The 19687-nt window shown below is 41.5% G+C and overlaps 2 protein-coding genes across 2 annotated transcripts; both read right to left on the bottom strand.

Annotated features, from left to right (window-relative positions):
* Positions 1–649: 649 nt before the first annotated feature.
* Positions 650–1754, bottom strand: LOC119744373 (collagen alpha-1(X) chain-like). The gene has a single exon (XM_038220272.1). The coding sequence runs from the start codon at positions 1752–1754 to the stop codon at positions 927–929; it is 828 nt and encodes a 275-aa protein (XP_038076200.1). The 3' UTR covers positions 650–926.
* A 10645-nt stretch (positions 1755–12399) lies between these two features.
* Positions 12400–13227, bottom strand: LOC119744374 (complement C1q subcomponent subunit B-like). The gene has a single exon (XM_038220273.1). The coding sequence runs from the start codon at positions 13225–13227 to the stop codon at positions 12400–12402; it is 828 nt and encodes a 275-aa protein (XP_038076201.1).
* Between the last annotated feature and the right edge of the window lie 6460 nt (positions 13228–19687).

The following is a 19687-nucleotide window of genomic DNA, read 5'->3' as shown; positions in this document are numbered from 1 at the left end:
ATATGGTGTCACATTATCAACTCAAACTACATGAAATCAATTGCATCATAGTGAAAGCTCTGAAACGCAACTTTTAACATAAACGAAAACTCAATTATACATGTATAACATGGGATAAAAAATAAAGTGTTTAACCAAAGTTGAGAGTTCTTGGTTCACTGTGGCGCAATTTGAAACTCTTGTTTTTTTAAAGAAAAAAAGTTTCCGAGGATAAATAAATGATATCACCGGGCTTCATTTAATCTCTGGCTGTATACGGTATGCGAAATGCAAATGAAAAAACAACAACATTATTTTTTTTAATACATGCATTTGTTACTTCCAAGACAGACTATTGCAACGGTTTATGTTTTTTTTCGTACGTTTACAAGTTTAAGAAATAACCACATATATGCAGAAGGAAGGGTCGTACGCCCATACTTCAGGAACTACGTTGGCTCTTGGTTACGGTGCGGAATGAATTCAAGATTCTTCGGTACTTTTCAAACTTATCCGCCATGGTGAGGCAGCGCTACGGTACTTCACAGAGTAAATATCAGTTCATGCGTTTAACATTCGCACTAAAAGCTGTGATGGGGTTCAGTTTAACCTTCCTAAAGTTCGTCCAAAGCCTGGCAAGGCATACGGTGACCTTGCAAAAAATAATGAATTTGAAGTGTTTTTCAATCGCCTCTCAAACCTTCTTTTTTCAAAAGTCATATATTTAACTTCTTTTTAATGAACTGTTTTTACGCAGTTTTGATACGTGAATGTAAAATGCTTTGTATTAAGAATCAGTTATCTTTTTTAGTATCATGACATTGAACATTAATCTTTTAATTCATTGGTAACTGTTTCTTGCAAAATGGAAAGCAAAACAAAAACAGTGCAGCACTGCTCCTGTAAATTTATGCGTTGTAATTTGATTGTATTTATTATTTATTTATTTATTCGGAGAAAAGGAGGAAGCCACTGAATGAGGTGTAGTGATAGGTGGAACCACTATGCACCCTACCGGCCATTGTAAGATACACCGTGTCTCCTCGCTGCAGGACCAGCACTGCGCTACCAGAAAACTGACCGAGTTGACCAGATGTACCATGGGTACTTATCACCTTGTCATTGTTTTTAACAAGATGGATGTAAAGGTAACCACTGTTATCATACTTAAGTACAGAAAACGCAAATACGTAAGTGCCCGGCACACTACAGGTGAACGTACCGGTCTCGAGATCGAAGCTGGTACCCGGCAGAAGGGTCTCGGCCTGCTGGAAAGGCAAACAGGTGTCCTCACTCGTAGAGGTATCCGAGCTGCTCGTCCTCATCACGGTGAATGCCACCCGCTGATTGGAGTCGTCTGGTGTCTCCCCTGGCTCACCCTTCTGACCTTTGACACCAGCCTGGCCGGCTGCTCCAACAAGACCCGGTAGGCCTCTCGGACCTATCTTGCCGGGCAGACCAAACCCATCATCACCTTTAGACCCAGTGTTCCCAGGTGCTCCCCGCTCACCCATAGGTCCAATAGGGCCAATCTCACCTTGCTGACCTGCATCGCCCTTTGACCCCGGCTGACCGTACGGCCCCATCGGTCCTACTGGCCCAGGAAGACCTGGTATGCCGGGTATTGCGGCAGGTCCCTGGCAGCACTGCTGACACACCTGACACGCAGGACCATCACCATCCGAGGGAACCGGCCCAGTAAAGGAAGCTCTGAGCTTGACAGAGTTACCCAGAAGGAGGGCGATTGACAGAATGGTGGCCACGCAGATCTTCATCTGTTAAGAAAACAATGAAAGGCTTATATATAAATAAAATCAATAAGAAAAATCAATAAGAAACAAGTAGATTAAAGAAATAATTATGTTACATCAAGTGAAGAATTTATCTAAAAGACATGTATGACTACTTAGTATTGTTGACGAATCATTATTCATGCAGACAATGTGTTCGGCGTCATAATGACAGTGCCTGTCCGGGGGCAAGGGACTAACATTTTCTGAAAAGGGGGGTTCTTTTTTACTATTGCCGGCTGATCAAAGTTAGGAAAGGAGACCCGATTACATAAGGTTTTTTTTTTTTTTTGGGGGGGGAAGGCGTGCTTTTTCCACGGTCATGATAGAATCATTTAAACATCACCACACGTCGATGGTTCGCTCTTGAAGACTTAAAGATCAGGTCCAAGAAGGGATCACCAGGAGTTCAGTGTAGGCTGAAAAAATCGTAAACCGTCAACGTTTATACTTGAGTAAGGAATAAAATAATTTTATCATCGATTTGGATAGAATTGATTTTTTTTTTTATTTTGATAAATCATCATTCGAAAACAGGAAAAATTATACACCCACTAATAAATAACGGACAAATTATTATTTGACCGGTATTTTCCTGGCCGAAAACGTCCAAAAAAGCAACATCCATTAATTAATTGCACCAGCATTCAATTTTACCGAAAAAGACTATTTTTAGGCACTAGTAAGTCCATGAAACTTTTTGAAAGCACAATTATGTGAGTGTTACAACAGCAAATTGTTCAATCAAGTAGCATTTCTCCCGTCCAATTGCACATCTTTTTTCATTCAATATTTGAACACTTTCTTTCCAATACGCATAAAAAACGGGCACGCATTTTCAAAGCCATTTGAATTTAGCGAACGATCAAAATATTAAAGGGTATATCCAATATCCGCGTAAAAAAGTAGGCAATTGACGTTACTTTGCATTGAATTGATTGTGCTTTGGATTTCAGTCCCGCTCGGGAATTCAACTTAATGTATACGTGTACAAAATGTTACACATTTTCAATAAAATCGGGCAGTGTAGCAAGATCAGTGGCGGATCCAGGGTGCGGAGGGGCGCCCTCCCCTCCGGCAGTGATCGAAGCACATTTCCCCCAAATCCATTTATTTTGCAGCATTTTCCCGATTGATCATTTTTGTTGGCCCCCACTCCCATTAAATTAACAACAGTTTGATTTCATACCTCTCTTTATTTCCCTTTTTTTCTCCTTTTTGTTTTGCTTGTCCCGGGAGGGGGGGGGGGCAGCAAACGCCCCCCCCCCCCTGCCCCGGCCCACGCGACGCCCATGAAAGCTGATGCTTCAAACTTGGAAGTCGGACAGCTCAGCAGACGGCCCGAATAATTTGTACAGACATCAACTCTTTACAGGATTTCTAGGAATGAATCCATTCTGATAAAGCAATTTGAACTTGAATAAAACTGTGTGTGTAATATTTCCCGGTCCGTTTGTATTTGCGCCCTCTATAGTCTATTCTAACCAATATCGTGCAATGATTGTAAACGTTCAGGCCTATATAGTGATCAAACCGGAATGGCACACTGTGATATAGTGAAATAACACAGTTTGATTAAAAAAAAAAGGCCAGAAAGGTATTGAGATTATCCGAATTTTCAATAACACAACATAGGACAGGATGTTTGAGATGTTCAGATTTCCTTTACACGTTCTTCCGTGGCCAACTTCCGCATAACCTTTTATCCTGAATTAGTTAGAGTGATTGCCGGGAAAAAAAGGTGAGCGCATCGCACCGGGATTAAATGTTTGATGCAGTAAACAGGGAAAACTAGCAAGAAAATAAAGGGGGTGAATGTTTGTACTGATATTATGGGTTAAGTGTCAAGCTTCCGCACTATTTCTTTCTTTTAACCAAAAAAGGTTTTAATTTATCATCTGTAATATTGTGTAAGTGCGTAAAACTCAATAACAATATGCAACTTGATGTAATGCGCTCTTGAAAATGTTCAGCCAAGTATGACTAGAAATCTGGCGAAACTGAATGGCAATAAAAAGTATAAAATATTCCATGAATTTATAGTGTGCTATCGGTAGCGACAAGAATTCAAGTAAGTTTCTAAGAGCTAGAGAAATCAGTCAGAATTTTGGACAATTGTCTTTTGAGAGTGTACCATGGAAGTAGCAGCGATTGTCAGACAGGAATTCCTTATTCCGAACAAATAAAATAAAAACCCTGATTAGTTTGCTCTTAGCTTGTATTGCCTGAAACTGTGGCCTCACAAAATGTTGGTCTGAATCCGCATCAAGAGCTAATTCACTATATTCTATACAACATAGTACCTGCTGATTATTCAATCACCAATATCGGTAAGTTATCGAGGTACCGTATGGAAACGGAATCATTATGGTCGGAAATATTTATATCTCGCCGTTTTGGCTATAAGCAAATTTGTGTCAATCGCAAGAGATCAATCCCGAAGTTAGCAGAGTAATCGTAAAAGATTGTTTCATAGACTCACCGTGCAATTCTTGTTCGATCTTGCAAGCAGTTCTCTTGGGTTGTCGTCTGAACGTGGACATGAGCTGCGGTCATTGTGAGAAGTGAGCTGGCAGCTTGTGACTTAAATATTGACGTCGATTTCCCGAGCAGTGACTGAGGAACTTGAAAGCCCGGTTTGTGATTGGCCCCCTGCGCGCTGTCAATCACACATCACTGACTCGCTTTATATTGATGAGAGGGAAATGATGTTAATGTTACATTGCCACACGTTAAACCCGAAGCTTGTATCACCGACACTCAAATAGACGCAACTAATTGGTGGAATGATTGTATGGATGTCGGTGACACATTCAAACACGTGGAATGTGATTGGCACCTGCCAATCACAGACCACTCACTTGTGGTCACCGACTTGTTGGGTGACTAACTCTGATTGGTGGATAGAATAATGACGTACACTGGCCATACGTGATTCAATCAGTGTTTGTTTTGCGCTTCGTGTTATTTAATGGAGCCACGCATTTGGTGGCTAGTATTTTGTAGTCAGGTTATGCAGTCTACTTTTTTATGGAAAAACAAAAGCGTAGTAATTTATCAGGTGCATGTACAGTTGCCGTCCTCTTACGATGAAGTAAACTTATTTTGCAGATTGCAGCCGTTCCCAAAGGCAACTTAATTATAACCATTTATCTATCCCCATCCACTTGTCAAACTTGTCGGTCCGGCCAACTTCTCGGCATGCAATCGACCTTGCACCTGCAGGAGAACCCCCTCCTCGCTAATTGAGGCCCTCCCACCTCCGCTTATTGAGCCCAACCTATACCTAAAACCAAACACATAATCATGCCAACTCCGATCTTGACCCTCGCCTAATCAAACCTAATCCCAAACTTATCCCAAACTGTTTGGATCCTACCATATGTGCAACAAACTTCTTTCCTTAGGAAACGCTAGCCTTCAATAACCTGATCTCCAAGCCAAGCACGAATCCCCATATTGAGCCCCTGCCCCCACCATCATTTCCCCCTCCTAACCACCCTGGGCAGCCAACGGCGGATCCCGAACCAATATGCTGAGGCGGAGAAGGGTAAAAGCTGTACGATTTCCTCATATTTCCTCATACGCTCATATTTAATGCTAGAGTGCTGTTGTTCCCCTTTCTATTAATAGTTCCGTCGACAGGAAGAGGAAGAGTAAATCTATTTTTACAGCATAAACAGTTGTGTAGTGACATTTGTTTTTCGGTGGGTATTACCTATCGAGTGCCACTGTTTTTAGTAATTCACTCATCAATTTTCTGCTTATGACAACCAACAGTTTTCCCCGCTAAAACAGGCCGGGCTATAAGAATACCTACTGAGAGAATTTGAAAAGACGGTGGCCAATATTCTACCGAAAGTCCAAAATAATCACCAAGTGTGTCCTTGAGTGTGCCTGATTTCTAGCGGAACAATACTGCCCACAATTCCAAACAGTGCCTAGTCTTTTACCTATCTAGGGTGTGTCGTTTTCAAACCTAGTATTTTCAAGAGTTATTACGCCGCGATGTATTACACATTAGCGTGGTTCATTAAAGGGACCTTAATTTAGACTCCTCATTTTCTGGAGGAAGCATTCAAATGAGTTAAGCGCCTCCCCCGAATCCCAGTCAGGCTGAGTGGTGAGGCACAGCCTCTCTAGCTTTCCTGGTTACGCCATTGAGTTTGAAGTGACGCATCGAATCTATCTCAACCTCCGGCAGGGACCATGAGTTTGACCATGATGGGAACGTACAGCAATAATATTTTTACTGAAATAAAAACTGCCATGGGATATTTAAAAATCATGGGGGGGGGGGGTGTTGGGACAGCTATAACCAGGGGCAAAGAGGACAGGACGTCCGTACTACGCCGTCTGGCCTTAGGAGCTGGCCCCTTGTTTAATGAGCAGACCATGTTTACTAAATCGAATACTCAGACCTCACCGCTGCACTTGGCAACGACCCTGCCCCTAACACACCTGCCCGTAGGCTGACGTGGGTTCAACTTTCACCCTATCCAGACTCTCTCACCAAGGCTTTGCCACCCCCCCCCCATCTCACCCATCTCGCATCAATATGTGGGACGCAACCACCTAATTAGTGTCTTACAACCTTCGGACCAAAACAGCCTGAACAGCCTGCCCCTTCAAGGTGGATATCGAACCAAATTGTCCATGTGCTTCCAGTTATGTTAGGCGGTGAGTGTAGGGGAAGGGGGCAGGTAAAAGGGCCTGATAACCGGCAAGCTGGCCGTTACAGAATCGAAAGGCGTGGGGATGCCTTTCATTTTTCCTACATTATTTTTCCTGACTACATTTTACTAGCATTTTGGGTGGCGTGGGTGGCTTGTGCGTAAAATGCTCGCCTCTCACCAAGGTGACTACGGTTCGAATCCTGGCCGCGGATCACGTGTGAGTAGAGTTGTGCGTTGGTTCTCTCCAGTGCAACGAGGGTTTTTCTCCGGGCCCTCTGGTTTTCCTTCCTCCGGAAAAATCAAACACTTTCGATCTCAGGCTGTGCTCCGTGTTCATATATGGGTCGATGTGGCCGGCAGCCATAGGCGCCTTTACGTGCCAGCGGCCCGATCACGTTGTATTCGCGTCCTTCGCAATTCAGCATCCCAGCTGCGAGTAAGGATGATTTGCGCCCAAATAATTAATTATTATATTTCAAGAATCCGTGGGGGAAATGAAACGAGTGGACTACACCACCGTCTTAGTAATATTTACTGCTCTTGTTCAATTATTGAAAGATAAATAATTATTAGTCAGTTTTGTTGCCCCCTCCCATTTTCAACCCCTAACCCCCTCGACACACATCTGTACCCGGCCTTGAACACGAACCCCAAATTCAAGACGACAAAACAGCAAAATAACTATACAGAAATACAAAGTAATTCACTGAATTAGTGCAAATATTTTTAATATCAAATTGACTAGAATTTTTAATAATAATCACTGATTGAAGTACTTAATAAGACATTTGTTCACAACAGTCAGATTGGTATTTGCTCGTTCATTTCGACGACAAAACGATTTTTTTTAACGAAATATTCAAAATGTCTTTGCAATTCTACTTTCCGGAGAATTCGATTTTATTCTTCCAGAGTGTATGACAAGGGCCATGTATGTCCCACATTATCAAAAACTAGAGTTTTCAAAACATTGTTTTTAGAATTGATATTCTATATCTTATAACATGATATTACTAAATTAGTTAAGCAGTTAAACAAAGAGATATAATTATAAAATGTAAATGCACTTAAAAATAAACAACACGTTGTGTACAATAAAATAATTATTTGCAATAGAATTATAACTGCATTTTAACAATGCTCTGATAGTATCACATTAACAATTAAAATTTCATTAAATGGTAAACAATCATTTCATCAGAATTAAACTCTAAGTTCAAAATTTTAACACGTTAAAAATCCAATGAAAATAATTTGGCACACAAGAACAAAACAAAAACAACAATAACATTTAAGAGTCATTGGTCCACTATGGTGCAATGCAAACTCACTTCTTTGTTTTTCTTTTTTAGAAAGAAAAGAAATCCTTCCGAGGATTAATAAATGATACTGCATCGGGCGTGATTCCGCTGGGGTGTCTCTTATCCGGGGTAGCGGGAATTTAGGACCCTATGAAATACAGACTCATTAATATTAAAGTGCGTGTCTAGCTGGTGATAATTAGTAGAGTGACCGCTCACGCGAGAGAGTTTAACCGATAATAGGGTGCTAGTAAGTCAATCACGTTAATGTTTTTAGAAGACATAATTATGTGAGTTGTAAAGCAGCATCTTCATTCAAATTTTATTCCAATTTCTCACCCTCGCTCATTCAAAAATGCAAAACTTTCTTTCAAATGCACTTAAACACGGGCAATCGTTTTCGCACCCGGTTGAGTTTAGCGAAAATATAAAACTGTTTCAGGGTATCTTCATTACCCGCATAACAAGTGTGCAATCTAGGTAACTTGTACATTGAATTCAATTTGGTAAATACGTTTACCAAAGTAAAACATTTTCAACCAATACTAGGGTGAAGGTGTTATAAGTTTTCACAGGAGTCTGATTTTCATATGACAGCGGGAACAAGCTTTTTTTTTTCTTAAATGAAGTTTCGATGAGAGAAATCGGTATTAACTTGAGTGTCTGAGAAGCAGAACCATTGGCAGCCCCGGGCATTAGGGAGGGGGAGGGGCCACATTACCAGCTTGGGGCACTTTACCAGAAAACACACTATTGAAGATAATGTTTTTTACGCTTATGGTTTTTGCCAATGGGGGCTTGGCAGTTGCTCGCTTTGTGGAGACCACTATTTATGAGGCGCCCTCTCTATTGATGGAAACTTAACACTATTTTTTTTCTCGAAATAAACTTTCATTAGGTGTTTGACGGTGTCTCGCGAAAAAAGAATCTCCTGAAGAGTAATACATAAAGACCGATTACAGGCCGAACTTACAACTTAAAACATCTGGGCCATGTAGGCTTGGGTTATTGCCCCCCCCCCTCCTCCCCCCTAAAAAAAAGAATGTGTCATATTTCTTGAACGTTGAATTTCTGTTTTCATTGTATTTTTCGCGTTTAGGATACTTTACTTGTTTCGGTCAAACATGTATTAATGTTTCATTGTTTGACAGTTTCCCCATAATGACGCAGTCACCATGAAAAAAACCACTGGACGAAATTTTAATTTTGAAATACAGAATTAACTCGTTTGGAGTGGGGGGCAACAACTCAAGAAATGCTACATGTATTAAATTAAAATTTCAAACACCATGTGTTGGAGATCTACAGTCATAAGTATTTCTAAAAAAAAAAAATCGGGAAATACGTGTAATTATCACTTATGTCTTTAGGAGTCGATTTACAGGTCTTGGGGTGCAGCCCTGTATTAAAATTCCCATAGACACCAATGCTAAATGCCCATACTTCAAAATTCTTGTAAAAACACTCAGAACTCTCATAGGTATAATTGCACAGAACAAAAAGGTAATCAACATGGCATCTGTTATTTTATTTTCATTTTTTTGTGGGTTGACCATTGACTTTTCGAGATATTCTCACCCAAAGAAGGCGACCCTTATTTTTTCCCAAAGTGGAACAGTAGCCATCTTCAAAAACGATCCCTTCACAACATGACACAATAGCGCCACTTTCGAGCCCAATTGCATCCAAAATGCTCAGAATTGGAAGAACCAAGTCCGGGCCAGAGGAGTTACAATATCTCTTCAAATCCCCAATTTTATGGCTCTCAGAACTCTCTAATATAGAATATTTTGAGGGTTTAACTTTCTTCCATGCACTTGGCGGATGGGTTTAGGCCTATTTACCGGTGTGCGCCCTTTACCATCCTGCATGGGTGCGATTTTTTTTTCCCAAACGTCATCCGCATAATGGGTGTACGCTATGGCGTTTTGGAATTTACTTTTCTAAAAACGTGAGAAAAAAATATAAATTAGAAAAAAGAAATGAATTCGAACGTAATGAAATTCGGACTTTATTTCCCTTTAACAAAATATCCTCTGAAGCCTAAGGTTAGAAAAGAAAAACAAATCGGGGACAAAACAACGGTGAATCGAACCTGCAACTTCGCAATGCAAAATCACAACCCTATCGTGTGAGCTATCGCACTGCTCGCCAAAATGTGGGGGAAAATATAATGTTATACCTGCGTACGTATCATAAAAGTATCGTACAGGGCGCTAAGCAACCATGTATGTGGGTGTAGTTTCGGAAAAGAAAATTCGCATCCAGGGCCATGGTTTACCACGATGGGAACGTACTGCAAAGCTACTTTTACTAAAATAAATCTGCCAACGGATATTTAAAAATTGCGGAAGAACATGCTTTACTAGTAATAAAAATAATGTCCGCCTTTTGGAGGTCAAGTGTCCGGAAAAAAACATGTCTGCATGTCAGATTTGTTTTGCCGATGAACCCCTCCCTCCTGCGAAAATTCCTGCATCAGCCCCTGCACACACCCACCTCCCCCATGCACGTGGCGATGACCCTGGCCCTAACATACCCGGCGTTTGAAAGATGAGCGTATGAGGAAATCGTACAGCTTTCACCCTATTTAGCCTCTCTCACCAATGCTCTCCCTCTCATTCTCACCCATCTCCCATTAATCTGCGAAACGCAACCACCTTATCTCTATCACCCTTCAAACCCAAGCCAACCTGAACACCCTGCGCATCACAGGCGGATGCAGAACAACACTGTCGGTGGGCTTCCTGTTGTGTTGGGGGAGGAAGGAGGGGGGCAAAGATACATGGGCCTGACATCCAGCATTTTTGGTTTCTCATTTTGTTCTGTCTACATGTTTTAGCATTGTAAGATTCCGTGGGGTAAATGGGATAAGTAGACTACACCATCGTCTACGTGCCATTCATTGTTCTTGATGAATTATTGAAAGATAAGTAACAATCGGCATCATATTTTGCTCCCCGCCCCTCATCTTCAATCCCTAACCCCCTCGACACCACTATTCATTCATCCTCCACCCCATCCATCCTCAACAAATGTTAACCCGGCATTTCATTAACACGATCCCAAAATCTAGAAGTCAAAACAAACACATTTGGACAAAAATACAGGTAATTAACTGACTCTGTTCGCAATAATTTGTGATATCAAAGGATTAGAATTGTTAACTGTAATGACAGATTTAAGTCCTTAATAAGAAATTATTTTATGCGTAAGATTCAGACTGGGATTTGCTCGTTCATTTCAACGACAAACGATTTTACTGACTGTCTTCAGTAAACGGTCAAAATTTCTCTGTAATTTTACTTTCCTGAGAGGAATTAGATGGAATGTATTACGAGTGGGACAAGGTTTTTCACATTGTTAAAAGCTAAATGTTCAATTAAAGTAATGTTCAAAATACAGTTTTTGAGTATTCATATTCGATACTGATTAAATGTTATATGATTAATTTCTGTGCCTAATTTAGTTAAGCTGTTAAACAGAGCACATCCTCAAATGTATACTTGGAAAGAAATGTTTCTTAGAATCAAATATATACTATAGAATCATAATTGCGTAATCTACTGATATAGTGTCACATTATTAACTCAAATTGCATTAAATTGTAAACAATTTCATCATAGTGAAAGCTCTAAAACTCAACTTTTAACATGAAACCAAAACTCAATTACACATGTATAACATAGGATACTAAATAAAGTGTTTAACAAAAGTTGAGAGTTCTTGGTTCACTGTGGCGCAATTTGAAACTCTTTTTTTTTTCAAGAAAAAAAGTTTTCGAGGATAAATAAATGATATCACCAGACTTCATTTAATCTCTAGCTGTATACGGTATCGGAAATGCAACTGAAAAAACAAGAACATTATTATTATAAGATGGAAGTTTGCGTCGGGGTGATATAAATCAAATTAGGTTTTGCCTAAACGTCGGTGAAGGGCAAAACCTAATTTGAATTAACAACAGTATTGTTTTAATACATGCATTTATTACTCCCAAGACAGACTATTGTAACTGTTTGTTTTTTTTCATACGATTACCAGTTTAAGAAATAACAACATATATGCAGAAGGAAGGGTCGTACGCTCGTACTTCAGGAACTACGTTGGCTCTCGGTTACGGTGCAGAATGAATTCAAGATACTTCAGTACTTTTCAAACCTATCCTCCATGGTGAGGCAGCGCTACGGTACTTCACAGAGTAAATATCAGTTCACGCGTTTAACATTCGTACTAAAGCTGGGATGGGGTTCAGTTTAACCTTCCTAAAGTTCGTCCAAAGCCTGGCAAGGCATACAGTGACCGTGCAGACTTCCGCGTTTTTTGAGCAAAAAATAATGAATTTGAAGGGTTTTTTAATCACAGCTAAAACCATCTTTTTCAAAATATATTTTTCATATATTTTACTTCTTTTTAATTATGACTGTTTTTTTTACGCAGTTTTAATGTCTTGTAAAGCGTTTTGATACTTGAATGTAAAATGCTTTGTATTAAGAATCAAGTATCTTTCTTATTATCATGACATTGAATATTTTTCTTTTAATTCATTGGTTTATACTGTTGTGGCAAAATGGAAAGCGAAACCAAAAAAATGCAGCACTGCTCCTGTATATTTATGCGTTGTGATTTAATTTTATTTATTTAATTATACATTTATTCGGAGAAAAGGAGGAAGCCACTGAATGAGGTGTAGTGATAGGTCGAAGAACTCTGCGCCCTACCGTACATGTTAAGATACACCGTGTCTCCTCGTTGCAGGACCATTACCGCGCTACCAGACAACTGACCAAGTTGATTTGATGTACCATGGGTAGTAATCACCTTGTAGTCGTTTTTAACAAGATAAATGTAAAGGGAACCGCTGTTGCTATACTTAAGAACAGAAAACGTAAATACGTAGGTGCCCGGCACACTGCAGTTGAACGTGCCGGTCTCGAGATCGAAGCTGGTACCCGGCAGAATGGTCTCGGCCTGCTGGAAGGGCAAACGGTAGTCGTTACTCGTAGAGGTATCTGAGTTGCTCGTCCTCACCACGGTGAATGCCACCCGCTGGTTGGAGTCGTCTGGTGTCTCCCCTGGTTCACCCTTCTGACCTTTGACACCAGTTTTCCCAGTTCCTCCAATAAAACCAGGTAGCCCTCTCGGACCTATCTTGCCGGGCAGTCCAATCCCATTATCACCTTTAGACCCAGTGTTCCCAGGTGCTCCTCGCTCACCCATAGATCCAATAGGGCCAATCTCACCTTGCTGACCTGCATCGCCCTTTGACCCCGGCTGACCGTACGGCCCCATCGGTCCTACTGGCCCAGGCAGACCTGGTATGCCGGGTATTGCAGCAGGTCCCTGGCAGCATTGCTGACACACCTGAGACGCAGGACCATCACCGTCCGAGGGAACCGGCCCAATAACAGAAGCTCGGAGCTTGACAGAATTCCCCAGAAGGAGGGCGATTGACAGAATGGTGGCCACGCAGATATTCATCTGTAAAAAAAAAAATCAGGGCCTAAAATTACAAACAAAATCACTACATAAACTGAAAAAATTGTATACGAGACATAATTTGGAGGAATCATTATTCAGAGAATGTGTCGGCGTGATATGGCAGTGGCCTATCCGGGGGGCAAGGGGATAACATGTAAATGAAAAGATGGGTTCTTTTTAAATCTGTTGTGCTTTTGTTTTCAGTCCTGCTCGGGAATTCACATTCATGCATACGTTTACAAAAGTAGAACATGTTTAATAAAATCCAGCAGTTTAGCAAGATCAGTGGCGAATCCAGTGGTGTGGAGGAGGCGCCCTCCCCCGGCAGTGACCGAACATTTCTAAAAAAAGGCAAATTTCGATTGAGAGAGCCCTACCAACCTCACCCTGATCCCGGCACAAACTTCGCCCCCGGCAATAAACTCTCTTTGAAGATAATGTGGCAGTGTCAAACCAAGGTATAAAATGACATGATGTTTGGAAAAGTTGAATAAAGGAATGTACCATATTTTTTTTCAAATGTCAGGGAAGGAATCATGAAACGTGCATATCAGAACTTAACCATGTATTGTTAAGTGTCTATCAAGTGACAGAAAGAATGAACTTTTTAGCACTCGCCCAAAATCGGCCTCTTACGAAGAAAGACAGATTTTTATATTGAACAGTTATTTTTTTTTAATCACCATTTGAAAATAAAACATATAGGCCTTGATGAAAAAAAACCCCTGAAAATCAATCAAATTTCTTTTCGACAATACGATACGGCTGGTTGTAGGGGAGGGGATCCCTCACTTCTTTAAATATCACTTTCGCATCTTTGTTTTGAATTGAATGACGTTTTCTGTTTATAGTGGTGACCAAAACGTTAACGGTACATACACAAACACAGTCTGCCACAAAATACTATGATATTGTCAAGCTTAATTGAGAGAAAATGTAAAATAAGAACTACTCAACTCGATGTAATGTTCTTGAATTTTATCACGAAAGAAATCGTCCACACGTGAGCAGATTGCTGGCGGAAAATAATACCATTTTTTTGAAAATGAGTTATTGAGTTATTTTCTGCATTGATATGAGAAACCAATCTCAAACCAGTGAAGTATAGTGGCGGAAATATTACACGTGGACCACCGCAGTTAAGCTACAGTCGTTACAAAAAGTATTGTTTCCCCGGTGGTGGAAAATCAGCGCACCTGTTTGGCCATTAGCATCAGCCACCATCTGTTTGCCAACCATGAATGTGTCTTGGAAAATCTTTAAGGTTAAAAAAAATACTATTATTGCAAACCTTAAACACTGAAAATGTTGCTTTTTCAAAAAGATATTTTACAGAATCTACGTGACATTCTCAGTGGAAACTGCAAGCAAACATGGCTGAATTCATCTGAAAGCTGGTGCTTCAAACGTTGCAAAAAGAATTGTTTCCCCGGTGGTGGGAAATCAGCGCACCGGTTTGGCTATTAGCATCAGCCACCATTTGTTTGTCAACCATGACTGTGTCTCGGAAAATCTTTAGGGTTTACGAAAATCAGTACTGTTATTGCACACCCTAAACACTAACAATATTACTTTTTCAAAAAGATATTCAACAGAATCAGTGGAACCCTAAATGCAAAGTGAATTATTCTGAAAGCTGGTACTTCAAACGTTGAAGTCGGACAGCAGAACAGACGGCCCGAATAATTTGTACAAACATCAACTATTTACATGATTCCTAGAAATGAATCCAGGTAGATAAAGCAATTTGAACTTGAATAAAGTTTGATCATGATCTGGTCCGTTCGTATGTGCGCCCTCTAGTCTATTCTGATCAGTGACACTTTTATCACGCAATGCTAAAAAGTAACGCTCAGGCCTATACGTGCATAGTGTTCAAACCGGAATGGCGCACTACATGTGAACTAGTAAAATGACACAGTTTAAAAACAAAGCACAGAGGGTATTGAGATTATCCCACTTTTAAATAACACAACATAGGACAGGATGTTTGAGATGTCCCAATTTCCTTTATACGTTCTTCCGTGGCCAACTTCCGCATAACCTTTTATCCTGAACTAGTTAAGAGTGATTGCCGGGGGAAAAAAAAGGTGAGCGCATCGCATCGGGATTATATGTTTTATTTATTTGAGTGCGTGAACCTCAATAACAATATGAAACGTCATGAAAAACGCTCTTGAAAACCTTTAGCCAGGTATAACTGAAAAACTGGCGAACCTTAATGGCAATAAAAACGAATTTATAGTGTGCTATCGGTAGTGACAAGAATTCAAGTAAGTTTCTAAGCGCTAGAGAAATCAGTCAGAATTTTGGACAATTGTTTGTTGAGAGTGCACCATGGAAGTAGCAGCGATAATATCGTCAGACAGGAATTCCTTATTCCGAATAAATACAATAAAAACCCTGATTAGTTTGTTCTTAGCTTTTATTGCCTGAAACTTTGGCCTCATAAAATGTTGGTATGAACCTACAGCAACTGTTCAGACTAAGAGCTAATTCAGCTATATTAGCCCCCCCCCCTAAAAAAATCTCCGATTTCTGGTATGCGCTCGCGTCGCTGTAGCCATGCGCGTCGGCAAAATATATATATTTTTTTTTTAAATGAAAGATGATGTCTCAAAACCGCCAAACTCACTGGTTCGACTGGAATCCTGCTGCTGCACAATTTTAACGTGTTTTTAGATGGGGTTATGATCGAGAATAAGCTTTATGTGGCCTCTCTATTCTCCCATAATATTTGCACTAAGTTAAGTCGGGCACCATTTGCAGTCATCAGCCAACATTTGAAGCAAAAAAAAAGGTAAAAAAAAACCCAAAAAAAAAGCGTCGCCGCACCACTTTTTGGGCAAACTCCAAACCAGAAACCGGAGACTTTTTTTTGTGTTGGCCTTATATACATTATAATATCTGGTGACTATTCAAGCACCTATCGATAAGTTATCGAGTTAACGTATGGACACGGGAGTCAAAAAGATCAATCCCAAAGTTGGAAGAATTATCGTAAAAGATTGTTTTAAACACTCACCGTCCAATTCTTGTTCGATCTTGCAAACAGTTCTCTTGGGTTGTTGTCTGGACGTGGACATGAGCAGCGGTCGTTGTGATGAGTGAGCTGGCAGTTTGTGACTTAAATATTGACGTCGATTTCCGGAGCAGTGACTGAGGAACTTGCATGCCCGGTTTGTGATTGGCCCCTACGCCCTGCCAATCACATATCACTGACTCGCTTCATATTGATGAGAGGGAAATGATGTTAATGTTACATTGCCACACGTTAAACCCGAAGCTTGTAAAACCGACACTCAAATAGACGCATCTAATTGATGGAGTGATTGTATTGATGTCGGTGACACAATCAAACACGTGGAATGTGATTGGCACCTGTCAATCACAGACCACTCACCTGTGGTCAATGACTTGTTGGGTGACTAACTATGATTGGTGAATAGAATAATGACGTATACCGGCCATACGTGATTCAATCAGTGTTTGTTTTGCGCATCGTGTTATTTAATGGAGCCACGCATTTGGTGGCTAGTATTTTGTAGTTATGCAGTCTACATTTTTGATTGAAAAACGAAGGCGTAATAATCTAGCTTGAAAAGAAAAGGTAATTAGAACTTGAATTTATTGTGTGCATAAAGTCCAGTCCATGTACGGTTGCCGCCCTCTTACGGTGAAGTATACTTATTTTGCAGAACCCAGCCGTTCCCAAAGGCAACTTAATTACAACCATTCATCTATCCCCATCCACTAGTCAAACGTGCGCTCGGCTCGGCAACTTCTTGGCATGCAATCGACCTTGCATCTGCAGACCCCCTCTCCCCACCCCCTAATTGAGGACCACCCACCTCCGCTTATTGAGCCCAACATATACCAACAATTAAACACATATTAGGCCAACCCCGATCTTGACCCTCGCCTAATCAAACCTAATCTCAAACTTACCCCAACTGTTTGGATCCTACCATGTGCAACAAACTCCTTTTCTTAGAAAACACTAGCCTTCAATAGCCTGATCTCCAAGCCAAGCACGAATTCCCATATTGATCCCCTGCCCCACCATCCCTTCTCCCTTCTAACCACCCTGGGCAGCCAATGGCGGATCCCGAACCAATATGCTGAAGTGGAGAAATGGGGTGCTTATTTAATGCTAGAGTGATGATGTTCCCCTTTCTATTAATAGTTTCGTCGACAGGAAGAGGAAGAGTACATCTATTTTTACAACATTAACAGTCGTGTAGTGACATTTGTTTTTTCGTTGGGTAACCCATCGAGTGCCACTGTTTTCAGTAATTCACTCATCAATTTTCTGCTGATGACAACTAACAGTTTTCCCCGCTAAAATAGGCCGGCCTATAAGAATACCTACTGAGACAATTTGAAAAGACGGTGGCCCATGTCCTACCGAAAGTCAAAAATAATCACTAAGTGTGCCCCTGAGTGTGCCTGATTTCTAGCGGAACAATACTGCCCTCAATTCCAAACAGTACCTATTCTTATACCTATCTAGGGTGTGTCGTTTTCAAACCTAGTATTTTCGAGAGATATTAGGGACCTGTTACACTTCTGCGTATCCTAATTCCTTATGAGTTGCGCATTGACATTTTTTTCATACGCAGTCGTACGCACAATACGCAACTCATATGCATCTCTATCGTTTTGTGTAGGTTTTATGTACGTAGATATACGCATGGTACGGCCCAGTACGCAGGATAGTTTTGGGCATGCCATAGATATAGAATAAAGTCTTTTTATTCTATATCTATGGGGCATGCACAAAACTACGCTGCGTACGCTGTTACGCAGGTCAAAAGTTATAAATACGCAGCTCATCGGTCCCGCATCGGTCGAGTGCGTTACGAGTACGCTATGTGTTCGTGACGCACATCGTCAGCATATGAGCCGCCTGTATTGGACGTATACATAGCGTACTTGCAGCGCAGATGCAACGCACTCTGGACGGCGAGCGGCGGGAATGCGGCGGGAATACGCTCAGAAGTGCGTCAAGCATGCGGTCGGCATAAGTCGGGTGCGTCCGGAATACGCTCGGTATGCGCACTGCAAATTGACTTATTTGCAGCCCGAAAAAAAATGTTGTACACTGCATACGGAACTCATACGCATCTCATACGCACTGGATGCGCTGAATTCGTTACTTGTACGCTAGATGTGCGTCGCACATAAGTCAAAGTGATCAAAACATTTCGACGTTAATTGAGCGTACGGCTGCGTATTGAAAATATTTGATAAGGAACTCATAAGGAATTAGGATACGCAAAGGTGTGACTGGGGCTTTACGCCGTGAAGTATTACTCATTGGCGTGGTTCATTAAAGGGACCTTAATTTAGACTCCTCATTTTCTGGAGGAAGCATTCAAAGAGTTAAGCGCCTCCCCGAATCCCAGGAAGGCCTGAGTGGTCGAGGCACGCCCTCCCTAGCTTTCCGGGTTACGCCACTGAGTTTGAAGTGACGCATCGTTTCTCAACATCCGGCCGGGACCATGAGTTTGACTCCGATGGGAACGTACAGCAATAATATTTTTACTGAAATAAATCTGCCATCGGATATTTGAAAATCACGTGGGGGGTAAATCACTATAGGTGGCATGGGTGGCTTGTGCGTCAAGCGCTCGTCTCTCACCAAGGTGACCACGGTTCGAATCCTGGCCGCAGATCACATGTGAGTAGAGTTGTGCGTTGCTTCTCTCCTGTGTCACGAGGGTTTTTCTCCTGGCCCTCCGGTTTTCCTCCCTCCGGAAAAAATCAAACACTTTCGATCTCAGGCTGTGCTCCGTGGTCATATATGGGTCGATGTGGCCGGCAGCCATAGGCGCCTTTACGTGCCAGCGGCCCGACCACGTTGTAGCCGCGTCCTTCGCAATTCAGCATACCAGCTGCGAGTCAGGATGATTAGCCTCCAAAATTAGTATTATTATTATTATTATTATTACTATAACCAGGGGCAAAGAGGACAGGACGTCCGTACTACGCCGTCTGGAATTAGGAGCTGGCCGCGTGTTTAATGCGCAGACCAGTTTTACCAAATTGGGTACTCAGACCTCACTGCTGCACTTGGCAACGACCCTGCCCCTAACATACCTGCCCGTAAGCTGACGTGGGTTCAACTTTCACCCTATCCAGCCTCTCTCACCCAGGCTTTGCCACGCCCACCCCCACCTCACCCATTTTCCATCAATCTGCGGGCGCAACCACCTTATCAATGCCTTACAACCTTCAGACCCAACCCAACCTTAACACCATGCCCTTCTACGGCGGATACAGAACCAAATTGTCGATGTGCTTCCGTTATGTTAGGCTATGAGTGGGGAGGGGAGGGGCAGGTGAAAGTGCCTGATACCCGACAAGCTAGCCGTTACAGAATCGAAAGGCGTGGGGGATGCGTTTCAGTTTTCCTTCATTATTTGTCCTGACTACATTATACTAGCATTTATGGTGG

Source organism: Patiria miniata, unplaced genomic scaffold (assembly GCF_015706575.1).
Source record: "Patiria miniata isolate m_02_andy unplaced genomic scaffold, ASM1570657v1 HiC_scaffold_7, whole genome shotgun sequence".
Taxonomy (NCBI): domain Eukaryota; kingdom Metazoa; phylum Echinodermata; class Asteroidea; order Valvatida; family Asterinidae; genus Patiria; species Patiria miniata.
This window is presented reverse-complemented; position numbering and strand designations above follow the sequence as displayed.